This window comes from Natator depressus, chromosome 23, assembly GCF_965152275.1.
Source record: "Natator depressus isolate rNatDep1 chromosome 23, rNatDep2.hap1, whole genome shotgun sequence".
Lineage (NCBI taxonomy): Eukaryota > Metazoa > Chordata > Testudines > Cheloniidae > Natator > Natator depressus.
Genome location: NC_134256.1, coordinates 3,788,276 through 3,813,816, shown reverse-complemented (window position 1 = coordinate 3,813,816; position 25,541 = coordinate 3,788,276). Strand labels below are relative to the sequence as shown.

The window sequence follows — 25,541 nt, the reverse complement described above, 5'->3', positions numbered from 1 at the left end:
TCGAGAGAGAGAGGGAGTCCAGCGTCACTGAAAACATCACTGTTTATTTATGGCTGGCAATTTTTTTTCTCTTCCAAAATTAACTTTAATACAAAAACAAAAACAAACCAAACCAGAAGTAAAAAGAACAAACACGTCCAACCAAGTTGTACGTATGATACAGGGGCCGTAAACCAATCCACCAGACCGGTAACATAACATCAGATCCTAACCGCCGCCAATGGATTTACAAGAAGGCAAACTTCACAAGAAGCCAGAGGAACTAAAAACCCTGGGGCATTAATTTAAAGGTGATTGTGACAGCATAAATAACGGACAAAGCTGTTTGAAAACCACAAAAGCTCTGGCGAGCAGGGGTGTGAGCCGAGGCGGCCGCTGGCCCAGAGGAAAGTGTAAACATTCATTTTCGGTCACAAGTGGCTGTCCAACGATTTGGACGGAGACAACGTTACTGGAGGCCTGATCCTGGCGCCTGGTCCCTCCTGCTCTAACCACTGACGAGAAGCAACATACTCCTTTCCCAAAGTTGGGGGTAGAACCCATGAAACCTGCTCCCAGTCCCCCCCCCCCGCTCTAACCACTAGATGCCACTGCCCACCTAGAGTTTACGAAGAACCCAGGAGTCCTGGCTTGCTCTAACCACTAGATCTAGCTACCTTGAGCTGGGAAAAGAACCCAGGCGTTCTGGCTCCTGCTGCTTTGCTCTCACCGCTAGGCCACACTCCGCTGGATTGGAGCACATTGGGGAAATCTGAGGCGACGTTGGCAGGAGCAATCCATTAGCGCTTGGGAGGGGCTCAGAGGCCATGGTGATGGGCAGCGTAGGAGCATACGAATACCTGGATAGCTTGATCCCTCATCCCTTCTCAATTTCACAGCCCTCAGCACTTACCACTCACCCCCGTCCCGCTCCCGCACACCCGCCGGTCACACTCAAATGTCCACCAACCTCCTGTGTCACCCTCCCCCTTCTTGCCATGGCTCAGGGGGTCACGTCTGCCCAGGAGGGCGCGACGCAGCTGAGAATGGAACCCAGGAGTCCTGGCCTCCCTCCACTAACTGTTGATCTTCACTCTCTCCTAGAACTAGGACAGGAACCCAGGAGTCCTGGCCCCCCTTGCTCTCTCTGTTAGATCACACACCGACCCAGACCTGGGACTGGAACCCAGGAGTCGTGGCTCTCACCGCTAGACCACACGTCAAGCCAGACCTGAGAGTGGAACCCAGGAGTCCTGGCTCCCTCCCTAACCAGCAGGGCGCGTTCCTGCCCAGACCCGGGAAGAGAAGCCCAGCAAGCTGGCCGCCGACCCACTGGTCTGAGCGCCACACTAGGCCTAGTGCCGGTTTTGCACTATCTTTTCCTATCTTGCGGCTTTTCCATTTGCAGGGGTGGGGTGTTATTTGGGGGCCACATCAAATAAATCGGTCGATTCGCTGGATGGCTCTGAGGACAGGCAAAAACGACACCAGGAAAGAACTGGCCGAGGAGCGGCAGGGATAGAAACTGTGCCGGGGGGGATGAGGCTGGAAAAACACGTACCATGCGGCCCAGCGACAAAGCAGGGCAAAGCAGATGGGGTGGGAAGGGGGTTCCCCAGTGGGTGGGGGAAGGAAGGGCCACCTCCACCACAATTCCTCCCCGGGGCTGAGATTCACCCCTCTGCATTGGGCCAACACCCCACAGGAAGTCACTGGAGGTAGGACAGTTCTGTGTCTGTACAGCACCTGACAACAGTGTCCTGGGCCATGACGGGGCACCTAGGTGCTACCGTAATACACCTAAGAGCAATAAAAATATACAGCACCGGGCACGATGCAGTCCTGGGCCATGATGGGGCACCTGAGTGTTACCATAATACACCTAATAGCAAAACAAATGTACAGCACCTGGCACAGTTGGGGGGGTCTTGGATTATGACTGGGCTCCTGGGTGCTACTGTAACATAACTAATGCTAATAAAAACATACAGCTTCTGGCGCAATGGGATCTGGCCCATGACTGGGGCGCCCGAGTGCTACCGTAATACACCTAATAGCAATGAAAACATGCAATTTTTGGCATGGGGGGAGGGGGTGTCCTGGTTCTAGGTGCTACGCTAACGCAGTCAACAATAATACCCTGGGGGAGTGGCTCGATTTACAACCATGCTGAGGGAGACAGAACCCCCTACTTCAGGGAGTAAGATGATCTCAGACTATTAGAGATGAGACAGATTCCTAATGTGGCAGGGAGGGGGGAGCTTATCCCCCCATCTGCCCCTGCAGGGTTCTTACACCTTGCTCTGCAGCACCTGGCGCTGGCCACCCTCAGAGCTGGGATACCGGGCGAGACGGGCCTCGGCTCAGCTCTAGTCTGGTGCCCCCTCTGACGTAAACCAGGTGGAAGTGAAATCAGAGTCATGTCCATGAACAAAGAGGAGTTACAAGACCAGCTGAGGGCTGGGGAAGCTCAGTCGATTTCATTAACCGAGGAGACGACGTGATATCGGGCTAGAAGTACTGCCCTAGGTTGGGTTAAAACCCCTGAAACGGATGAGCTAACAGCTGTCCTTCATTCAGCTTCAGTGTAAGATACAACAGCATTCTCCAAGACCACGGCAAACCACAGCCACTCAGGAATTCAAAAGACTTTGGTGAAGGGGAGTTTGGCAGAGTATAGATTTTGGGGTAAGTGTCTTGGAGGCATAGCACATGGAGTGGGAGACACACAGAAGCAGAGAAAGAAAGACAGACACACCCACAGGATGTGTGCTGCTGTGGGTAAGGAAGCGAGCTCTCATGTTTTGGGTCCGCCTGTGTTCAGAGAAACAGGACTTTGTACAGTCCCTTGCACATAAACAAGATTGCATCAAAGGTGCCAGATTCTATTGTCAACTTCTCTTCCCAGCTGGAACAATTGCAGGGCCCCCACCTTTGACAAGCTGCTTGAGCCAAAAAGGGGCGGTCGGACCTACATGGGAAGGAGTTTGTTGATAGTGGAGGGCTTGATAATTGAGCAAAGGGAGAACAAGATCTAGAGGCAGGGAGTTGAAGCGAGACACATTCAGACTGGAAACAGGGAGGGGGCAGCAAGTGGGTAATGGGGCAAGGAGCTAACCATTGGAGAAGTTCCCCAAGGGACAGGGCAGATTCTCCGTCTCTCAGACTCTTTAGATCAAGACTGGCTAAAGATTGGCTCTAGTTTAGCCTGAAGGCATGGGCTGGACGTAGGAATGGCCAGGAAGGGCTGGCTGCCTGGATTATACAGAAAGGAAGGATGGTGCCTTCTGGCCTTTAAAAAAAAAAAAAAAAAAAAAAGGCTACAAGAGAAGGAAATGAACGACATTTTAAACCTGGCCTTGACATCTTGGCCAGATTGCCCAAGGCGAGCGATGCCCCAGCAGTCAGAGGAGAAAAAAGTTGAATCTCAAATGGACGAAAACATGCAGGCTCATACATTACAGGCGGTAAAGGAGCTAATAACCCTAGAGAGATCCCCCCCTACCCCCCAATTGGTGGGCTGTGAAATAATTTGCAGAAACATGTAGCTAAATTGTTCCATCTGGAAGGCTCGATATTAAATACCAGAGTCTCTTTAACTACCTGCTGCTCCAATTTAAAAATTGCCTTGTGCAATCCCAGCTTTAGAAATGAAGCAGAAAAACTCATTGCAAAACCACAGACATAGCTGCACTGCTTTTCCAAGGAGCCGATCTTTATTTCATTATGCTCATTTTATTGCCACCCTGTTCCTGATTTCCTCTTTTAGGGAAAGGAAACACACCACACACACACACACACACAATTTCCCCTTGTTAATTTCAAGGAAAACAAGCAGGGATTCAAACATTCCAAGAAGTTTCATCCAAATCACAACCCAGGATTGCTCCATCTGGAGGGATTTTACTGTAGCTGTGCAATATTTAAGCAAACTGGTATTTTGCATCTTGAATTCATCAGCGAGATCCACTAGAATCTCAGGGCAACTCAGCTCCAGGGAAAGCTGGGAAGAAACTGAGGAGTGGTTTTGAGTTACAGGGTTTTATGGGCCTAGGGAGGGGGAAAAAATCATTCTGGAGTAATTTGGACCAGTGGCCACTCTGTAGAGCTGGAGAGCCACCAAGTTTAAACGGGGCGTCGTTCCACCGGAGTCAATGGGGCCAGATTCCCAGCTGGTTTAAACAGACATTGAGCTGATGATTTCAATGTTGATCTGATACAAATATTTTTAAAAACCGGTTCTACCCAACTGTCCCAATGCAATTTTTATGGGCAAATTTGAGTTTAAGGTGCGTTTAGGCCTCGTAAACAGACGGACTTGGCTGCCTTGACATTTCCAGCACGCTCTGTGTGATCCTGGGGCCAACTCTTAAGCATGCGTTGAGGACACACCTGTGGTTCCCTTGGAGAGAAAGCAACTTCCCACTTCCTACATATTTTAGGGCATGCACCAGCTTCAGCTCACCAGAGCTGTAATTTCAGTTTCTATTAGATTAATTACAGTAGCACCCAGAAAAATTGAGATGTATGCCGTGCCCAGAGCAAGCAACACACCCTGCCCCAAAGAGTCCACAATCCTCCTAGGGGGAAGTGAGGCACAGGGCAGATGAAGTGACTAGACCACAATCACACACTAGGAGTTTGTAGCAGAACTAGGAATACGACCCCTGGGCAACAGCTCACGCAGGTTTAAGGGGGACTTATGTGGAGCTGGATTTCTGCCCGGGGAGGCCCAAACACCAGAGTGAAGGCACAACAGGGACTGTGTGGCTGCCACAGCTCAGCATCTCAATGCACCAGAGTCCAAAGACAAACTGACCCCTGGGTCTAGCGAGCCGAGCCAGGCTCCACACTGCTTAATGGGGACAGATGCAGTGGGGCTGGCGGCTCTGCACCAGGACAATGGCTTTCCCCAGGCCTGCTGCCCTCGCTCTGCTGGGCTGCTTCAAGCAGAGTGTGGCTGAAGCAAGGATTTGTCCCGGAAGACACTTTGGTTTTCACCCTTAAAAGGAGCAGGAAAATAGTTGGGTGTATGCCTACTGCCCCCTGCTGGCTCTGCGTGGGTCCACACTGCTCCCTTCTGACTAGGCGGGTGTGCGTGCAGATCCCCCTGCTGGCTAAAGAGGTGTGCATATGTCCGTACTGCACCGTGCACGCTGAAGGGTGTGTGCAGGTGTGCATCCTGCTGGCTAGGCTTTTGTGTGCGTTTGTGTCCCCCTAGTGCCCATTCCTCTTTACAAACACCCACACCGCTCACTTTGGTCCCCGTCCAGGCCCAATCCGCCGAGGAAAGAGCTAGGCAGTTAAAACAACCCAGAGCCAGAACCGAATGCCGTTTGCCTCCGGTGGGGGCTTGCAAGGCGGAGAGCACTTAGCCTGTTGGCCTGTGGGTGCCGTGGCCTCCTGGCTGGGACGAGCACAATCAGCTGGGGCCACACGGCTTTTACAGATCCCCGCAGATCCCTCCTGGCCTGGGAGGGCTAGAGACAGTTGCTTAATTGCACGGACAGATTCTTGAGTTCAGCTGGCCTTATCCACCCCACTGTGCCTCTAAAGTCACCCAAGGAAACCAGATCCACAGCTGGCATCAATGGGCTTCATTCCATTGAGGTCAATGGGCCCAGATCCCCAGCTGGTATCAATGGGCCTCACTGCAGTGGGGTCAATGGGCGTCGCTCCATTAATGGACCCAGATCCCCAGCTGGTATCAATGGGCCTCACTGCAGTGGGGTCAATGGGCCCAGACCCCCAGCTGGTGTCAGTAGAGTAGGGCCAAATTACCCTAGCTGGGGATCTGGCCCCACCCCTGCCAACCCCAGTGGGTCAGTAACAATTCATCCCCCCCTACCATCCAGCCCCAGGAATTGGTCCCATTGGTCCCGGGGACATGCAGAGCCAGGAGTGGTCCTGCAGCCACGGCTGTAAACGTCCCCGCCCGACCTGGCCCGTCACGTTGTCTGCGGGGTCTCTAAGGTGCTGCCGTTGATCCGCCTTGCGCTGGGCTGCCCAGGTGCCGCCAGCAGCGGGTGGGTGAGGCTGACCTGCGCGTTGCTGAAGGAGGCGATCCGGCCGCTGCCCCCGATCTGGATGTTGACGGTGGTGGAGTAGCTGGCCCGATGGGGTCCCGTGTCCCGAGCCAAGTCCCCCCTCGCTTTGGGGTACTCCTCTGGCGAGCCCGGCGGCCCCATGCTGCCCGCCCGGTCAGCGTACCTGGAACGCAAGCCGGGGATGTCCGGCCACTTGATGCCATCCAGTTCGTCGGGGCTGGGACTGGCTGAGCCGCTAGAGGGCGCCCCGGAGCAGCACCCCGCCCTGTCTGCATCCCTAGAGGATGGGGGGCTCTCGAGGTTTCCCCTCGGCCTCCTGCCTGGCTGAGGTAACGTGGCGGAGGGGTAGGAGGTGGGCTGCAGGGGGGAGGAGAGGCGGGGGGTGGAAGGCTGGGTGGGGACATGCAAGGGGGCGAAGGAGCAAGGCCGTGGGGGGGCACAGCCAGCTCTTCCTACTGCAGGGCGTTGGCTGGAGGGAGGGGGGGAGCACACCCGCGGGCAGGCCGGCGCTGGAGACTGGACCCTGGAGCTGGGCTCTGAAGCAGAGGAGAAGGGGGTGGGCTGCTTAGCTCGGGGGCCCAGGCACATCCCCGAGAGACGGTCGAAGGCCAGCAGCACGGCTGAGCCAGGCGCCAAGGGGATGGGCTCCCCCAGCCAGCTGGAACTGCGGCAACAGCCCTGGGGAGAGGGCAACCCGGGGCTGGCACAGCGGGGAGGGCAGACGCTGAGCTGGGAAGGGTCCCGCTTGCTAGTACAATGGGACCAGGCATTGGCCTTCTCACTGGGTAGTGGAGCAGATGGGGGTGCTAGGGCTCTGGAACCCAAGGGGCTGGGGGGCGGTCTCAGGACGGCTGAGCAAGACGGCAGAGGCTTGGTGGGTGCCGAGGTCTCTGCCGACGGAGGCTGGGTGCCAGGTGGCCCCAAGGGGCCAGGGGGCGGTCTCGGGATGGCTGAGCAAGGAGGCAGAGGCCTAGTGGGTGCCGGGGTCTCAGCCAACGGAGGCTGGATGCCAGGTGGCCCCAAGGGCCCGGGGGCCGGTCTCGGGATGGCTGAGCAAGCAGGCAGAGGCCTGGTGGGTGCCGGAGTCTCTGCTGGAGAAGGCTGGATGCCAGGTGGCCCCGAGGGGCCGGGGGCCGGTCTCGGGATAGCTGAGCAAGCAGGCAGAGGCCTGGTGGGTGCCGGAGTCTCTGCTGGAGGAGGCTGGATGCCAGGTGGCCCCGAGGGGGCACCATTTCTCTTGGCCAGGCTCTGGCTGATGCAGGAGGTGGCAATGTACCTGGAGATGGCCGCGGCGCTGGAGGACAGGCGCCGGTGTGCCGGGGAGGAGGTCTGCAGCCACGGCAGAGCCGGGAGGGGGCTGCAATCCAGGCTGGAGCTGGGCGAAGTGGGAGCCGGCCGGGCTGCGGCGCGGCCGGGCTGGGCAGCTGGAGACGAGCGTGCCACCCCCGTGGCCCGGGAAGGCAGCCGGGTGCCCCGGGACAGCACAGCTACGAGCGGCAGGATGTTGCTGTGGAGCGGAGACGGGGATCCCGCAGCACCGGAGGGTGCCGCCGGCAGGACAGGGTGCGGCGCGGCAGGCGGGGACGCCTCTCCTGTCCCGCAGCTGACGGGCCCCGGCGATGGCTGGGGCAGCAGCTCCTCAGTGCCAGGCGGGGAATCCCTGCCCAAAGCCAGGGCCCGCTCCTCGGGCAGCGGGATGGCGGCAGGCCCGTTCTGCTCCCCCGCCGGCTCCTGGGAGCCGGCGCCAGGGACGGAGGGGCCCGGCCCCAGCAGGTCAGGCTCGGCAGACGTGCCGACACACGCTGGCTCACGTTCCTCTGCAGGGCTGGGGGAGGCGGCTGGGACCGGCCTGGCCAGCTCCGGCGCCTGCTGGCTCGGGGCCGCTTCCGAGAAGGGAGAAGAGGCTGGTGTCTCTGCGGAAACCTCCCTAGCGCTCGCCTCACCCCGGCGCCCGCCGGCCGCCAGCTCTGCCCCCGCCAGCCTGGCTTGGCAGCCTGGCACCGACGGGCACCCGGCTCCCTCAAAGTCCCCGGCTGCGGGCGTCATGCCAGTTCCACCGGTAGCGCCAGGAGCAGGCAGCAGAGACCTGCCCGTGCCGGGGCCTTCCCCAGCCGGATCGCCTGGGCTCGGGGGGGGCCTGCTGAGCTTCGGAGGCGATTCCACCAGACCCGGGGGAGGAGGAACAGCCGCCGGGGCGGGAAGCTCCTGCCAGGCGGGTCCTGGCTCCTCGGCCGGGGCCGAACCCAGGCACTGGGAAGCCAGGAGAGGTGGAGGCCGGTCGCTGTGCAGATCCAGGGCGTTCCCTCGGGTGGCGGCCACCAGCAGCACGTTCTCCTGGATGCAGTTCAGGTGCAGGAGGGGCTCGCGGATGAGCACGTGGCCGTAGATCCGGGGCTCACCTGGGGGAGAGAAGGGAAGAGGGGTCAGCGGCTCCCTGTCGGCTTAAGTGCATTATCCCCATGCGCAGCTGGGTAGCCTAGCGGGTAGAGCACAAGCCTGAGCTTCAGAAGACCCAGTTCTTCCTTGCGCTGCTCCAGGGTGACCTTGGGCAAGCCCCGTGCCTCAGTTTCCCCATCTGTAAAAAGGGGGGTAATGAGACTGACCCCCTTTGTGAAGCACTCGGAGACCTGCTGAGGAGACGAATATTATTCTCTCTCCTACTGCAGGGCTCAGCACGCGGCCCCAATTTACCCCTGAAGCTAGGGGTGCAGGGACCCCAGCAGGACAGAGCCTAGGGTCAGACCCCCTCCCTCCCCGAGCTGGTGTGAACGGGAGTTCGGAGTCCCGGAAGTCAAAGGAATGGTGCTGAGTCCACTGCACGGGGATATTACTCTGGCGTTCATCCCAGCTGGGGATCTGTCCTAGGAAATCAACTCCTGAATCCCTTTGAGCAGGTAACTCTGCCCGTCGTGTGAGTGCCAGCCGGGGGGGCTGCGGTCTCTTGCTCAGACGCACATACATTGCTCAGATGGCAGTGTCTGATTTCCCCAGAGCCAGCCCCCCGGCTCCGGTTTCCCAGCGGCTCTTCCCATCTGCTCTCAGGCCCCTGCAAGGAACATTTTCTTTCCTGGGCTCCGGTCCCAGGACAGCTACTTTTGTTCGGCCGCCCGGGGAGGAGCGGGAGCAGCCTGCAGGGGTTCCAGCCAGCTTTCTATGCTGATCCCCCTGGAATGACTCTGTGTGTGCGCGTGTGTGTGTGTGTGTGCGCGTGTGCGAGCGAGCGAACGGGGCCCAGCTGCGCCTATGAATGCTCCCTGCACAGAGCGAATGTGTTGCAGGCTGCAGGGATCATCCCCATCGGCTTAGGGGAGCTGGGACTAGAACCCACGTCCTTGAAATCCACCCAGGCACGTACAGCTTGAGCTAAAGGAAAGCTCCGCAATCTGGCCGCTCCTCTGGCACCTCAAGCCCTGCCACAGCCGGCACAGAGTCCCCTCTGCAGCTCCAGGCAGCCGGATCCTGCCCTCCACCCCTGGGTCCCAGCACACCTTTGCTCAGGCTCCGCACTCCCGTCTCCCTGGGAGGCTCGGCGCCGGCCGCACGCCACAGGTCACTGCGTCAGGGACCCGTTATCTAGCGCTGGGACAGGCCGGGTGGCTCCGGGGCGCAGTCCAGCCTGCTCTGGTGTCCAGGCACCCGGGGACAAGTGCTCAGACAGCAGAGACTGACGTAAAGAGGGATCCAGATTCCCTGCCCCTTGCCTCCCAGGTCCGTGTAAGCCAACGGCCAGGGAGCCGGGGGGGGGGGGGGGGGGGAGGGGGGACAGGCCAGCGCTGCTGGAGGATCAGATCCTGCCCCGATCTGGACTCCACCTTGCCCCATTGCCCTGGGATCCATCACGATTCTCCACACAGCCTACAGATTTGAAGGGGGGACTGGCTGGCTCAGGGGGGCAGGGAGTGGGACACAGGGTAGGGAGCAGTGGGGAGAGGTAGAGCCATGCTGGAGAAAGCCTGGCACGCAGAGTGGCAACGTGGGGTGCCCTACAGAGGGTGGGGTTCTCTGACACCTGGGGCTTCCCCGGACCCCTCCCATGGCCCCCCTCCAAGCCATGCCGCAGTGGAGGGTCCTACCCACCCAGCCAGAGGCCCTGGGACTCACAGAGAGGGAGGCAGGGCCCTGGCATCTCCTCCCGCAGGCTTTCCAGGGTGCCCATCCTGCTGGGTGCCGGGCGGTGTGGCCCGTCCTGCGGCCTCCGGGCCGTCTTGGCCCGGCCGATCTTCTCGCTGTACATCCGCGCCAGGGCTTGCACCTTGCTGAGGATCCGCTCCGAGTTCTCCAGCAGGCAAGGGGCACTGTCCTCGGACAGCCCTGGCAGGGGGGCGTAGCTGGCGGGTGGGACCCCGTCGGCACGAGGGAGCCCATCGCCGCGGGGCGGCCTGGGCGGGGCAGCCAGATCAGACTCCTCCACGATCCACAGAGGCTCCAGGAACGGTGGGGGCTCGCGAGCGGCCACCGGCCCTTTGCTGCCTCGCTTCGTGAGGGGGGTGCGCCCTCCCAGGGCGTCCACCGCCCCCCGCTCTTTCTCCCGCCAGGCCCGTCGGATCTCCGCGCACGACTTGTACTCGGGCTCCTGGCTGGCAGCGGGCAGGGCGGCGTGGCTGGCAGGCTGGCCCCGCCCCTTCCCAGCATCCTCTTGGTTGGCACCAGCTTTGGTGCCTTGGTCGATGAGCTGGCCCCGCCCCTTCCCAGCATCCTCTTGGTTGGCAGCAGATTGGGTGGTTTGGTCGATGAATTGACCACGCCCCTTCCCAGCATCCTCTTGGTTGGTGCCATGGATGTCTGGGTTGATAGGCTGGCCCCGCCCCTTCCCAGAATCCTCTTGGTTGGCACCAGATTGGGTGTTTTGGTTGATAAATTGACCACGCCCCCTCCCAGCATCCTCTTGGTTGGTGCCATGGATGTCTGAGTTGATAGGCTGGCCCTGACCCTTCCCAGCATCCTCTTGGGCCTCTTGATTGGTGCCAAATTGAGTGCCTTGTTCAAAGGCTAGGCCCACCCCCTTCCCAGAATCCTCTTGGTTGGCACCATGAGGGCTGGTGTTTTGGTCAAGAAACTGGCCCCACCTCCTCCTAGCATCCTCCTGGCGAGCAGGGCGGGCCTTGGCCCAACAAGCCCTGCCTCCCTCGCGGTCCGTGGCGCCCTCCTGCTGGGGGAGGCGGTTGAGGTGGAGCACAGAGTCCCGCACCACACCTGCGGGGGCGGAGAGGGCGCCCTCCCGAGCGGGGGGGTCTGGGGCAGCCTCGCCCCCCTCGTAGTAGCACTTGATCTTCTCGATAAGCAGCCGGTCGTCTCGGGTCAGCGGCGAGTCCCGCGCTGCCCCATCCCCGTACGGGGGGCAGGCCCCATTGGTGGCGCCCAGCTCCCCGCTGGATGCTTCCAGCCCTGCACGCAAAGTGTTTTCCCCTGCCAGGACCTCTGGCTTGCCAGCAGCCTCCTCCGCATCCAGGTCTTCTAGGACACAAAGAGGGGAAGGGCCCCGCTCCTGCTTTTGCTGCTCCTCCTCCGATTCGCTGCGGGGGGGACGGCACGGCGGGAGGGGTTGCATCACGCCGAAGCTGCCACGGTGGGGCTCGTCTCGCCCAGGGGCATCGCCCTCCTGAACTTTGCTTCCCTCGGCTCGTTCTTCCAGCACGGTGCGGTCCGGAGGCGGATCCTGGGGGATCAAAGCACACATCAGCAGGGTTAGAGCCAGGCTGGGAGGATGCTTCCCAGCAAAGGATTGTTCCATCAGAAAACGCTGATCCGTCGAAACCGGACCCCTGCTGGCGGGAAACGGACGCATTTCTCGCCTCGAAAACACCTGGGGGGGAAAGGGTTCTACATTTTTTAAATGAAAAATTCCAGTTTTCCGGTTCAAACCAAATAATAAAAAATATAAATAGTAAAAAATGAGGTAATACGGCAGCGGATGGGTGAATCCTTCATTTCGCGCTTTGTTTCCGTGTTACAAAGTGTTACCCGGGGCGGGCAGGGCTTGAAAATCACCCCAAAATGTGTTACGCCATTTATGGAGAGCCCCGAGTATTTTTTTTTTTTAAAAAAAAGGATCAAAAGTGAAATGAAATGTTTGCAACGACCGGAACGGAAACGAATTTCCAACTGGCGAAAATCTTTGAGATTTTGATTTTACGTCCCGATCCGGGAAGGGAAAATGTTTCCATCTCTTGACCGTGCTCCTAGGATGAGAAAAGTTTCCCGTCCAGGTCTAGCTAACAGCACTGCGGCCAGCAGTCGCGATCCTTGCCTTTTCACTTAATAATCACCCAGCTCCTGGAATCATGGGCTTTCGGGGGAATCTCGGCTTTGATTCAAAGACCAAAAGGAAATTGCTAGCCCTCCTGGTTGCACAGAAAAGGGGGAACCCGTGAGCTCGAAGGAGCAGAAAGAACCCTTGAATCTCATGATTTCTCAGGCCAAAATCGCGGGATTTCTCAGCCAAATCTCGGTCTGGGCGGAAGGCTGATGGCACCATGCTGGCAGAGCCGGGGTAGAAGTTTCACAAGCCCCGACGCACTTTCGGATCCCAAGTCCCATTTACGGGACCCAGGAAGAATCAGACTCTGAAGGGCCCGGTCGCTTTTGAAAATGTGGCTTTTGCTCTTAAGTGTTTTTGAAAATGTTACCAGAGGGCACACAGAAGTCTGAGTGCCAGGCCCTGCTCTGACCACTAGACCCCACTCCCCTCCCAGAGCCAGAGAAAGAACCCAGGAGTCCTGGCTCCTAGCCCCCCAACCCTGCTCAAACCACTAGATCCCACTTCCCTCCCAGAACCAGGGACAGAACCTAGGAGTCCTGGCTCCCAGACCCCTGCTCTGACCACTAAACCCCACTCCCCTCCCAGATCCGGGGATAGAACCCAGGAGTCCTGGCTCCCAGCCCAGTGCCCCATCCACTTGCGAATGCTGCCTCTATCCTCTCTCCCATTATGCCCCTTCTCCTCACGTACCTGCTCCGGCTGTGGAGCGGGGCTCCCAGGGCGCTGCTCCCCCTGCCCCCAGGGTGTCTCCTCCGTCCCCAGGTCCCTGCTCAGCCCCCTCTGGCTGAGCAGCTCCAGGATCTCCTCAGTGATGGACAGCGGCTCCTCGGCCAGGCAGAACGGGGGCGACTCGGCATCCTCGCCGGGGTCCGACTCCTCAGCCACGCTGGAGTCCAGGGTGCAGACGCTGCCCGAGGGCGCCAGGGGCAGCGGAGCGGGGAACAGCTCCCCCTCGCTGCCCGCGTGCTGCAAAGAGAACAGGCCCCAGGCTGCTAAGTCCCCCCAGATCCCTCCCTCCACGCAGGCCCCCCAGACCTGGGCACTGGGTGGGGAGAGGGAAGTGGGGTTATTCACCTGTTTTAACCCCCCCCCCCCGAGCCCCAACCCAAGCTGCGGATGGAACCCAGGAGTCCTGATTCCCAGCCTCCCCCTGCTCTAACCACTAGACCCCACTCCTCTCCCAGAGCTGGGGATAGAACTCACGAGTCCTGCTTCCCAACCTCCCCCTGCTCTAACCACTAGACTCCACTCCTCTCCCAGAGCTGGGGATAGAACCCAGGAGTCCTGCTTCCCAACCTCCCCCTGCTCTAACCACTAGACCCCACTCCTCCCCCAGAGCTGGGGATAGAACCCAGGAGTCCTGCTTCCCAACCTCCCCCTGCTCTAACCACTAGACCCCACTCCTCTCCCAGAGCTGGGGATAGCACCCAGAAGTCCTGATTCCCTGCCTCCTCCCACTCTAACCACCAGATCCCACTCCCCTCTCAGAGCCAAGGAGAGAACCCAGGAGTCCTGCCCTTCCCCCCAAGCTGGGAGCACAGCACACGCCTTCCAACTTCCTACCCCGGCACCGAGGCCCTTATTTGCAGCGATAAAACACCAACCGGGGAAGGGAAACCCCAGAACAGGCCGGCCCCTTACCTTCAATTTGGGGGTGGCTGGGAGCCCCCGACAGCGACCTCAGCGCAGAAGGGAAAGAGACAAACCCAGAGTTAGACACCTGAGCAGCTGGCCCCAAACCCACCAGCACGGACCCATCTGGCAAAACAAGGGCCAGCCCCGCTGGTGCCTCCTAGGCTCAGGTTCTGTCCCGGGCTCTTAGGAACACAGGAATTTTCAGATCAGGTCAGACTTGGAGCCCATCTACCCCGGTATCGGGCCTGCATTAGAGGAAAGGGCAAGACTTCCCTCTAGTGGGCAGTGATGGGATAGCCAGTGCCTGTCTAACCTTCCGGGAAGGCTGAGGTCCAAAACTCAGCACTGTTTACATGTCGGCAACCAGCCATTTGAGGGGCCTGGTTGGGGGGAGCCCAGGGCTGGGATAGCAGGGAGGTGAGGGGCACCAGGAAAGCTATGGGAGAGCCCAGGGCTGGGATCGGTGGGGGCTGCGGGTCAGGGCTGCAGGCCAGCAAGAGAGCAGGGTGGGGGATACTTACCGTTCTGCTCCTGTCCCATCTGGCTCAGCTCGGTGGCCGGCTCTGTGGACAGAGGAAGAAGCAGCGTTAGCTGAAGCCCCCCGGGGCAGGGAGAGGGCGGGTACACTCAGGTTCCACCCTGCCAGGAAGAGTTGCAGCTGCTCGGGTCACCTGGGGAGCTCCCCTGTGTTGCCCACGCCAGCAGGTGGAATGACAGCCAGGGAAACTGAGGCACAAAGCGGGGACAAGACTTATACAAAGTCACACAGGAAGTCTTTGGCAGAGAACCCAGGAGTCCTGACCTTCTTGTTTCCTGCTCTAGCCACTGGACCCCACTTCCCTTCCAGAGCTGGGGAGAGAACCCAGGAGTCCTGGCTCCCAGCCCCCCTGCTCTAACTCACTAGATCCCACTCCCCTCCCAGAGCTGGGAGTCAGGACTCCTGGGTTCTCTCCCCAGCTCTGGGAGGGAAGTGGGGGTCTAGTGGCTAGAGCAGGGGGGCTGGGTTCTCTCCCCAGCTCGGTCACTTATTTGCTGCAAGACCATCCATGCCTCAGTTTCCCCGTCGGGGGGGCTCCGTCTTCATGGCCCAATCAATCCTTCCCCTGTTGGCGGAGCCCACTGACAGCCCCATTTGCACCAGTTGGGAGGTGCCACCCCCCACAAATCCCCACAGGAGCCGGGCTGAGTCCCGGCAAACTCCTCTCCTGCCGTCACGTACTGGCTCAGGGGCACTCACCGGACTGCCTGCGCCCACGGCGATACTGAGGGGCGCCATCCAGCTGGGCGACGGGGCAGCTTTTGCGGGCTCTCTCCGGCGGCTCTGAAACGGGACAGGAGAGACCAGATCGGAGAGGAATCCTGCCCCACCCCTGCCTCTGGCTTCCCTGGGGCTGGGGAAAGGCAGATGAACCGGGGCAAGAGGGTCGGGATTCCCCGGCCAGCCCCTTAATGCAGCAGGGTCCTTGCACATGGGGACATTAGCACCAGGGCCCGCTCCCTGGCACACGGTCCCGGTCCCACCCCCACCCACTGGCGTCAAGATCCCCTTGGCCTCCCAGCTCAGCTCAACAGAGCCTGGCCCGTGGCTGGGAACACCCCCACACCGCTTTCCCCCCGGCCCCTTGGTACCTGACTGCCGCCTGCCGCGGCCGTAGCCCCAAGCGTCCTCCATCCTTGGAGAGGGGGCCGGCGTCTTCAGGGGCTCCGGGCTGCAGCGGATCTCCGGGGAGCCTGGTACAGACGAGGGGTTGGAGCGTCTAACGCCGCACCTGCCCCCCCTGCCCCAAACGCTGTCGATGCGTCAGACCCCGGCAAATCTGGCAGCCCCACGAGCCCTGTGCTCTGCTTATACCCTGCCCAGCCCCTCCTCCTTCCATCCCCTCCCTTCCCCACCCCCTCCAGTCCTGTCACTCAGCAACGGCCACAAGGCTACTGGCCTACAGCAGAGGTGGGGGGCTGGGAGCCAGGACTCCTGGGTTCTCTCCTCAGCTCTGGGAGGGGAGCGGGGTCTAGTGGTTAGAGCAGGGGAGGGCTGGGAGCCAGGACTCCTGGGTTCTCTCCCCAGCTCTGGGAGGGGAGCGGGGTCTAGTGGTTAGAGCAGGGGAGGGCTGGGAGCCAGGACTCCTGGGTTCTCTCCCCAGCTCTGAGAGGGGAGCGGGGTCTAGTGGTTAGAGCAGGGGAGGGTGGGGAGCCAGGACTCCTGGGTTCTCTCCCCAGCTCTGAGAGGGGAGTGGGGTCTAGTGGTTAGAGCAGGGGAGGGCTGGGAGCCAGGACTCCTGGGTTCCCTCCCCAGCTCTGGGAGAGGGGGGCTGGGTGCAGAGAGCCCCTCACTTACTTTGGAAGCTGTTCTCCAGCAGCACTTGCTTGGCCTGTAACAGCAAGAAAAAAGGGGGTTACACACCTGGCTGCGGGGCACAGCGCCCCCTGCAGGGGTAAGAGGGGAGCGCAGCCCGCTGCGGGAGGCAGCCAGAGCCAATGGCTCCCTTAGGAACAGGAGCGAGGTCTGAGAACAGACCCCGAGCAGCCAGTGGAGACCACTTAGCTGCATCCTTTCCCTACTCACCTTCTGAGGGATCGACGCTGGGTGGTTCTCGACGATCAGACGCTTCAGGTAATGGATCCACAGCCGCTTCTCCTCCTGGTTCCTGGCCTGCAGAGGGGACGGGGGAAGTAACACCCACCGCTGAGATGCAGCCGCTGCTGGGGCGGGGGCTGTTCATACAGGGATCCCTCCCCTGGTGCTGAGATACAGCGTCCTCTGGGGTGGGGCGACGGGGCTATTTATACAGGAATCCCTTGTCCGGGAGAGAGGTACAGCGTCCTCTGGGGTGGGGCGACGGGGGCTGGTTATACAGGGACCCTCGCCCGGCGCGGAGCGAGGAAGGATCCTAGCGAAGGTACAGAGGGGAAACCGATCCGGGTTTTGGCCAGGGGCAAGTGCCAGGGGATCTTCACTAGCCACAACTTGGCAGGATCTCGGCTGCGTCTCTCCGGCAAAAGGACAACGCGCCCCAACACAACCCTGGGGCCGTGAGGAGAGCGCCCCCTTCTGAGCCCCCCCCCCACACTCCCTGCAGGGGGTACCAGGGTGGGGGGGGGAGGCCTGCGTGATGAGGAAAGAGACCCTCCTCCCCAACACAGCGCCCCCTAGCACCGCATTGGGGAATTGCCCTTGGAACTCGTTGCAAGGGCAGAGTCATCCTCCCCCAGACCCCACTGATGAGTCCCTGCCCCCTAGCGCCGCAATATTCGGGGTCGAGGGGGGGCTGCACTCACCTGCACCACGTGCTGCTGCTTGGGGATGGTGAGGTCTGAGATCTTGAAGCTCAGGGGGTCCTTGAGGCTCTCCGACAGGGCCAGGTTACAGCACTGGGTGGGGGTAGCAGAGCGCAGCATGGTCCCTCCCCGCTCTGGCTGCCGGCCCCTCGTGGGGGCAGGGGACAGCACAGGGGCCCGATGTGACATGGGGGAGCTGCAAAGGGGGAACTGCCCAGGGGCCAGGCACCCCTCGATGGGGGCCACGCGGGCCCACTCTACAGGGGCTAGTACAGACCCCGCCCCGGCCACCGGGGACAGCTGGGGAAAGCCAACCAAGGTGAGGGGGGCCCCCTGCCATCCAGTGGATTTGGGATGCCAATCCCTCAAAGGATAGGGAGCCCCCGCCCCCTAAGGGAATGGGGTGCCCTTTCCCCTGCTCACCCCCCAGAGAATAGGGACCCCGACCCACCCGCCAGAGAAGAGAGCGAGCCCTGGCCATGCCCCCTTGGGGATGGGGGTACTCCTCCCCCTTCCCATCCCCCACTGGATGGGGATGGACCTCCCCCTGCTCACCCCCCAGAGAACAGAGCGAGTCCTGGCCATGCACCCCAGGGTATAGGGGTGCCCCTCCCCCTGCTCAGCCCCCACTGGACGGGGACACCCCTCCCCCCAGCTCGCCCCCCCCGGGGTGGGGCCCCCCCTTACGAAGATGTGGCTCTTGTAGACGAAGGCCGGCCCGCGGCGCTTGGCGACCAGCAGCATCTTGCTGAAGAGGAAGAAGGCGCGTTCCCGCCGCACCCGCTGTACCCGGAACTGCCCCTCCAGCACCAGCTCCCCGAAGGCCTCCAGCTCCGGCCCCATCCAGTCCACCAGCAGCCCCTGCAGCTCCTGGGGGGGGACACGGCCACAGATCAGCCGCCGCGCGGGCCGGGGGGGCCGCTTGGCTGGATGGAGCCCTGCTGGGGGGGGGGAGGGACCAGCCGGGGGCCTGCCAAGGGGGTGACCCAGGGGGAAGGGTCCCTGGCATGGGAGGGCTCAGGTGGGGGGCAGTTGGGGGTCCAGCCAGGAAGGGACCAGGAGATGGGGGAGACCAGTCGGGGTCTGCCAAGGGGTTGACCCGGGGAGGGGAGGAAGTGGGGGGCTGTGGAAAGGGCTGGGGGTCCGGCCAGGAGGGACCCTTTGCGAGGGGGGTTGACTGGGGTGGTAGGATGGTGCCCCCCCTGCCCCCCTCACCTGCAGCCGGGCGGCGTGTTCCTGCTTGCGCTTCATGTCGTTGATGTACCAGGCCACGGCCGTCATGGTGATGGTGGCTTCCTCCACCGCCTCGTAGCCCGCGCTGCTCCGCTCACAGTGCCGGGCCAGCTCCTGGGGGGCGGCAGGAGAACGGCCCCTCAAGTACCCACCGGCTCCCTCGGCGGGCAGGGGCCACGGCAGCCTGGGGGTCCTGGCACAGATGCCCGGGAGAGCCCGAGCTGGGCCCTCAGGGCAACAAGGGCCATGCCCCTGGGGCGAGCTCCCAGCGATGCCAGGGCCTCTCCCAGCAGGGGGCGCTGTGGGGAGTGGGGCGGGAAGACTGGCTGTGGGGCAGAGCTCCCAGGCTCTCCCAGCAGGGGGCGCTGTGTAGAGTGGGGCAGGAAGGCTGGCTGTGGGGCAGAGCTCCCAGCCTCTCCCAGCAGGGGTGCTGGGGAGAGTGGGGCGGGAGCTCCCAGGCTCTCCCAGCAGGGGGCGCTGTGGGGAGTGGGGCAGGAGCTCTGGCTGCAGGGAGGGGCTCCTGGCTGGACAGTGCTGGGGTCTTTGCTCCGTGGATCCATCACAGTCACTTCAAGCGGGTGCCCGTTCCCAGAGCCCTTTGCAGGGAACCTGCGCACCCCACCTGCACCTCTGCCCACCTGAATCTCCCACAGCCCGGAGAAAGGGGCAGGGAGTGTCGGCCCAGCCCTAGAGCCGGGGGTAAGGAGGCTGGTCCCTTCGGCAGTGCCACTCACCTGCAGCAGGAGATGGTACTTGAGGATCCTCTGGACGGGTTTCAGCAGGTAGGTCTCCAGGGGCAGGGAGTGGCACAGCGTGGCCTGGCGCTCCCGGAAAAACCCCGCCAGCACCTGGTTCTCCATGCACTCCCGCAGCACCGACACCGAGCTGGGGGGAGATGGGCAGGCTAGCCGGGCACCGGGAGGGCACCAGACCTCTAGGTGGTGAGCGATGGGGGACGGTGCCCGTCCGCCCCAGCACTGGGCAAGGGAAAGTGCCCGCTTGCCCTGGCACCGGGCATTGGGGGGTGCCCACCCCGGCACCGAGCGAGGGGGCATGCCTACCCACCCCAGTCTGGCTCCTAACATCCCTGCCCCCTTCTCCAAGCAGGGCTGGGGGGACACACTCAGATCCCAGTGGCCCAGGCATCCTCTCCCTCCTCCCCCTGCCCGGTGGGGGGGGACCCATGCTGCTCTGATACGCCGTCCCTCCCCACTCCTGGGCTGGGCGCACCTACTCACTTGGGGTAGTTCATGCAATACAGGGTGTAGATGTCAAATTCCTCACTCTGCAAGAGAAGACAGAGGGTGTCAGGGGAGGGGGCAACGCCGGGGAGGGCAGGGACGAGACAGGGGCATGGAGCGAGCGGGGTCGGGAGGCGCCAACCGGGGAGAAAGCCAAGGTGCAGAGAGGGAGGAGGGTTTCCCAGCCCCGCTCCCAAAGGGCACCCACCTCCCCTGGTGCTCAGATGCGGCCACCTCTGGGGTGGGCGCAAGGGTGTTCATACGCCAATCCTTCACCTAGCACTAAGATGCATCTGCCTCTAGGGTGGGATGCGGGGAGGCTGTTTATAAGGGATCCCTCACCTGGCGCTGAGATGCAGCCACCTCTGGGGGTGGGGTGTGTGAGGGAGGCTGTTTATACATGGAGCCTGGCAGTGAGGTGCAGCCACCTCTGGGGTGGGGCGCCGGGGCTGTTTTTATAGGGATCCCTTGCTCAGCTCCGAGATGCACCTGTCTCTGGGGTGTGGCGCTCCCAGCCCAGACTCGGTCCCCACCTGGCCATTCCCCTTTGCTTGGCTCCTTCAAACTTTGTTCCCACCCCAGCCCACCCCTTCAATCTCCCACTGAAGTTCCCAGACTGACCCCCTCTACTCTGGCTGTACCCCACAACCTCAGGTCACCCCTCCTCCAACCCTCATCCCCCAATATCCCTTGATAACCTGTCCCCGCCAACCCCACCCCACGGCAGGCATCTCTCCCAAGATCCCCTTAGTGGAGATCAGTTTGCTCCTCCTTTCACTAGGCACTTCCTCATTTGATGTTCCCACCCCATTCCTTCCCTCCCTCCCTCCATCCTCCCCCACTCCATCCAGCCAGCATCCCTCTTTCCCCCTCCAACCCCCATCCATCCATCATCCTTTATCCACCCACCCACCATCCTTCCACCCCTCTGTACCCCCAGGCACTCTTCATTCTTTCTATTCCTCCTTCTCCCCCCCATCCCTCTCAATCTTCCCCTCTTAGCCCTCCCCCACGAAAGGGTCCCCCTAACCAGATTGGGTGAGGCTCACCCTGCAACATTTAAGGGTGCTCTGCTCCAAACCCCCCCCCGGTTGGGAGGGGCCCCTTTCTCCTTGCAAAGGGGGGGGAATTAGATGACCCATCCCTGTCCCACCCCCACGTGACACAGTCCCACCCCTCCATCGGCTCCTGCACCCAAAGTTGAACAGAGCCAGAAGGAGCCTGTGCAGTACACACCTGGGTATGCTAGGGGGTGCAGGAGAGGCGGAAAGGGGTCGCAGCTGGCTGCTGGAGGGGGGCAGGGAGGGGCAGGACAGGCGGGCCCTTACCCGTTGCACGAAGCACTCAGCGATGGCATGGGCGCTGCTGTTGCTCTCCAGCTCTTCCAAGAGCTCGCTGCACAAGGGGGAGAAACAGGGCAGGGGGTGAAGCCGCTGATGCAAAGGGGCACCCAGTGTAAAGGCTGTTTCTGAGGGGGGCAGGGGGGATCTGTGTCATCGGGAGACCCCTCTGCACGCACCCAGAAACTGCATTCCCAGACTCCAAATTTGCATGTAGTTTGCATAATTGCATTCCACTATACAGGCTGGATTCGAACCCATGACCTCAACGAACAAGGCACTGAGGCCCAGTCCCTGAGCTGTGCACTTTCCCTTCCTTTCAATGCAAGCAACAGGTGCAAGATTTCTGCTGCAAAGGCCCGGTCCCCACCCGCCACCAGAGCAAAAGGAGAATCCCCACTAGCCGCTAGCAGTATAGGGGCTATGACACACAGAGGGGCAGTGCTGATTAGAGCCAGTAGAGGGCAGCGGCACTCACATGCTTAGCGGCCAGGCCAACCCTCGCCAAATGCTTTAAGTAGGGGGTGGAGGGTGAATTTACACAGAAGGTGGGTTCTCTGGATTCACGTCTCCACAGGGCTGCGGGGCGGACGCGCCAGGGTCTCACTTCTCTAGGGCGCCCCCTTGGGCCACTGGGATTAGGGAAAACCGGGAGGGGAGAGCGCCTCCTAGTGAGCGACTGACAGCCCCACGTCCTCTGTCAACCCCAGCGTCTGCTCTGCCCCAGAGCTGGGCTCCCTCCCCGCCCCACCCCCCCTCACATGGACTCCCCGGCAATCAGCGCCCCAAGGACACCCTCCCCCACCCCACGCCCTCGCACGGCCCCACCAGGAAATGAGCTCTGGGAACCGGCCGGGCTGCAGAGGAGAAACCCAGCCGCAAACCACATGGCGGAAGGCGTGGCATGGGGGGGAGGGGAGGGTTCCTCATTGATCCAACCTGCCCCCTCCAACCCTCCCCAGCCAAACACTGCCATGGGGAGAGAGGGGGGGTGAACCTATCCGCCACCCCCTCCTTCCACTTACTCGTTTCTGCATTCCTTCCTTCGTTTCAAACCCGACCCCTCCACACACGCACCCTAAACCTGGCTGCAACTGATACCCTGATGTTCCCAGAGACCTGATTCCCAGCCCCCACTCCCGCTCTAACCACTAGACCCCACTCCCCTCCCAAAGCTGGGAACAGAACCCAGGAGTCCTGGCACCCAGCTCCCCCTTGCTCAAACCACTAGTCCCCACTCCCCTCCCAAAGCTGGGAATAGAACCCAGGAGTCCTGACTCCCAGCCCCACTCCTAACCACTAAATGCCCGCACCCTGTATTGCCCCCTCCCCGTTTGCACTCTAATGCAAAGTCCCCCCCGCCACGACTAAGAAAATTCCCCAAGAAAGCAAGGACGCCTCTCCCCATTACGAGGTGTCCTGGGTGGGCCCTGGGGTGGGGTGTGGGGGAATCCCCCCCCCTTGCTACTCAGCCCCCGCTCGGCATGCAGCTCCTTCCCCGACAGGGTTAAGCACCCCGGGCTCGGCTCGGCAGCCGGCCCACGCAGCTGAAATACTTAAACAGACGCAGATGGGAGTTCGGGCTCTTACAGGAAACAACCCCCCGCCCCCCCTTCCCCTCCCCCACCCTGAGAATAGAGCTGGGGGGGGGGAGGGGGGCCCAGAGCCAGCCCTGGCTGCAAACCGAATGCGCCACGCAAACCAAGCGCCCGGCCCCGAGACGCTTCGTTCGCTGCCCCCGCTAGCAAACCGCTGGGGCGTCCCGCCCCCACCCAGCAAAGCGCCTGGATCCCCGGGGGAACAGCCCTGGGCTTTTTAGAGTGTGTGGGCGGGGGGGGGGGAGGAGAGCTGAGAGGCAGGACTCCTGGGTTCTATTCCCAGCTCTGAAAGGAGAGGGGTGACTAATGGTTAGAGTGAGGGGGGCTGGAGCCAGGGCTGTTGGGTTCTGTTCCTGGCTCCGGGAGAGGGAGTGGGGCCAGTTGTTACATCTCACCACACGCAGGGTTGAAGGGGTTCCTCTTTAACCCCGTTGTTACAGCAAAGGAGAAACTGAGGCACACCCGGCTGGATGGCTGAGGCCCCCGCATCTCCAAGGATGCTGAAAAGCTGGCCAGGGGGCAGAGCAGAGAAACAAGTATAGTCCAAAGAGGGAGAAAGGGTGGGGGGCTGCCCAGCCCTGTGGGTGGGGCACTGGAGTGAGAACTCACTGGACTTTTTTCTAAAAGATCTGCTCTGGGAATTATCTGGGGGCAGGTCTCTGGCCTGTGCCATCCAGAAGATCAGGCTCCATGATACTAATGGGCCCTTCCGGCCTTGGCATCTATGACTCTATGAACAAGCCACACCCCCCTCTGGGACTCAGTTTTCTCTCCCCGCCCTTTGTCTGGGAACTCTTTGGGGACAGGGACTGTCGCTTGTTCTGTGTCTGTCCAGCACCTGGCAGGATGGGGCCCTCAGCGTTTCATTTCAACTTTATCGTCATTTGGGCTTGACTTTTAGATTGCATTAAAATATTAAATCTACCATACTCACCATTCGCTATAACATATACACATGAAAGATACTGTACACACATCTCATTAAATAGATAGAAATATAATATTACACTTCATATTTTAACGTCATCTAAAAGTCAAAACATAATGAATAGAAACAATGTCAAAATTAAACATTTCTTGGCACTGTCGAAACGAAACGTATCGACTTTTCCCTGTGAAAACGTCACTGAAAGTGACTGGTGCCACAAAACGTTTCAACCTTTCGACGGAAAAACTCTTCCATCGAAAATTCTTCTACCAGGTTCCGTCCCGACGTAGGTTGCGTCCGCCCAGGGCAGGAGGGCTCCCTACGTAAAGTACGTGGGAGATCTCGTGCCATCACCTTTTCCATGAGCGTTTGCACAGCAGCCGGGAGCGTTTGCGAAAATGTCTCTGATCCCGAAAGTTTCACCAATTAAAAGACCCGGGAAATTCCCCCATGCAAAAATAAAAAACTTTGTAAACTTTGAGAGAGTTGTTTGAGTCAAAGCAAACCATCAAAACTGTTCACTCTCTCATTTAGCTCAAGGTTCCTTCCCGCTCCTAGAAAATTTTGACTTTTGGGGCAAAATCTTGAATTTCGGCCAGAGACTAAAATATTTCAAGTCAGTAGTCCTAATTCAGGTACCTTATGATCTCATTCTCTATGGGCCAGGCTCTTTGGTTGGACTACATCTCCCATGATGCACCACTTTCTCCTCTCTTAGAGAGGCCATGCTGCATCATGGGAGATCTAGATCCGGAGGTTGCAGGTTTAATCCCCACATGGGGGTCACTGTTACCAAAGTTGCAGGGAACTCAGAAATCAACTCAATACCCCCAGTAAGTCCCTCTCCCGATCGTCTCCCACCATTCTCTCCCTGACCAGTGGGCGCTAGGGGAAAGCAGACTCACCTGTTGAACTCATAGATGTCTTCGATGTTGCAGAACAAAGTGCTCACTTGCTCAGGTTTGAGGGGCAGGTGTCCACTGTCTATGATACAGCCAAGATAATCCTGCAAAACAGGAATGGGTCGGAACCTGGCGTTCCCGGAACGCCTCTCCTCCCGCAAAGCACTTTGTGGACATCACCAGGCAACACTGCATCATCATTTCATCCACGGTGCCAATGGTGGCTGTAAGGTGGGGCATGGCAGCTGTTTATACAGGGATTACTCATCCCAGCACTGAGATGCATCCACCTCTGGGGTGGAGCCTGGCAGCAGATTATACAAGGACGCCTCACTCAGCACCAAGATGTGCCCACTTCTGGGGTGGGCCAGGGCAGTTGTTTATACAGGGGTCATTCCCCCAGCACTGAAGTGCAACCATCTCTGGGGCAGCACCCGGCAGCTGTTGCATAGCACACTGCACAGGGACCACTCACCCACGGTTGAAATGCGACTGACCTGGGGTGGGGCATGGCAGTTGCTTCACAGCCACACAGCAACATTGCTCCGGGATTACACGCCCAACACGGAAATGCAGAAACCTCTGAGGTGGAGCACAGCAGCTGTTTATACAGGAATCCCTCACCCAACACCAAAATGCAGCCACCTCTGGCAATGGGGCTCGGTAGCTCTTTATAAAGTTGTCCCTCACCCAGCACTGAGATGCAGCCACCTCTGGGGTGGAGCATGGCAGCTGTTTATACAGAGATCTCTCACCAATGAGACACTGCACTGGCTCAGCCATGGGGAGAGATCATGGTGCATCGTGGGAGATGGAGTCTGGCCTGGTTCGCCAGTCTCTCTCAAGGTGGACAAATGTTGCCAGAGGCTGGAATCAAGAGGCGCCATCATCCCCTTGACTGAAGGGGCAAAAAGAGCCGAGCTGAAATCTACATGCAGCACGGACCGGGGCTCCTTTCCCTCCGGAAGGCAACGTTTTTAGGGGGAGGGACTGGAAGCCAGGACACCTGGATTCCATCCCCAGCTCTAGGAAGGCGTGTGGTATAATGATCAGATGAGGAGTCAGGACTCCTGGGTTCTTTCCCAGCTCTGGGAGGAGCGGGT

The 25,541-nt window shown here is 60.4% G+C and overlaps 1 protein-coding gene across 1 annotated transcript in view; it reads right to left on the bottom strand.

Annotated features, from left to right (window-relative positions):
• The window catches only part of PLEKHG2 (pleckstrin homology and RhoGEF domain containing G2), a 45,220-nt gene continuing 19,679 nt past the window's right edge, over positions 1 to 25,541 (bottom strand). Inside the window, exons 4-19 of the mRNA XM_074937301.1 lie at positions 24,442 to 24,542; positions 20,999 to 21,065; positions 19,668 to 19,714; positions 19,164 to 19,314; positions 18,412 to 18,543; positions 17,884 to 18,066; positions 17,197 to 17,289; positions 16,484 to 16,570; positions 16,256 to 16,289; positions 15,550 to 15,651; positions 15,158 to 15,241; positions 14,442 to 14,483; positions 13,927 to 13,964; positions 12,976 to 13,251; positions 10,128 to 11,682; positions 1 to 8,425 (exon numbers count right to left, since the gene is read on the bottom strand). Coding sequence (XP_074793402.1) covers positions 5,928 to 8,425; positions 10,128 to 11,682; positions 12,976 to 13,251; positions 13,927 to 13,964; positions 14,442 to 14,483; positions 15,158 to 15,241; positions 15,550 to 15,651; positions 16,256 to 16,289; positions 16,484 to 16,570; positions 17,197 to 17,289; positions 17,884 to 18,066; positions 18,412 to 18,543; positions 19,164 to 19,314; positions 19,668 to 19,714; positions 20,999 to 21,065; positions 24,442 to 24,542 — 5,490 coding nt within the window. The 3' untranslated portion in view covers positions 1 to 5,927. The remainder of the gene's footprint in view (positions 8,426 to 10,127; positions 11,683 to 12,975; positions 13,252 to 13,926; positions 13,965 to 14,441; positions 14,484 to 15,157; positions 15,242 to 15,549; positions 15,652 to 16,255; positions 16,290 to 16,483; positions 16,571 to 17,196; positions 17,290 to 17,883; positions 18,067 to 18,411; positions 18,544 to 19,163; positions 19,315 to 19,667; positions 19,715 to 20,998; positions 21,066 to 24,441; positions 24,543 to 25,541) is intronic.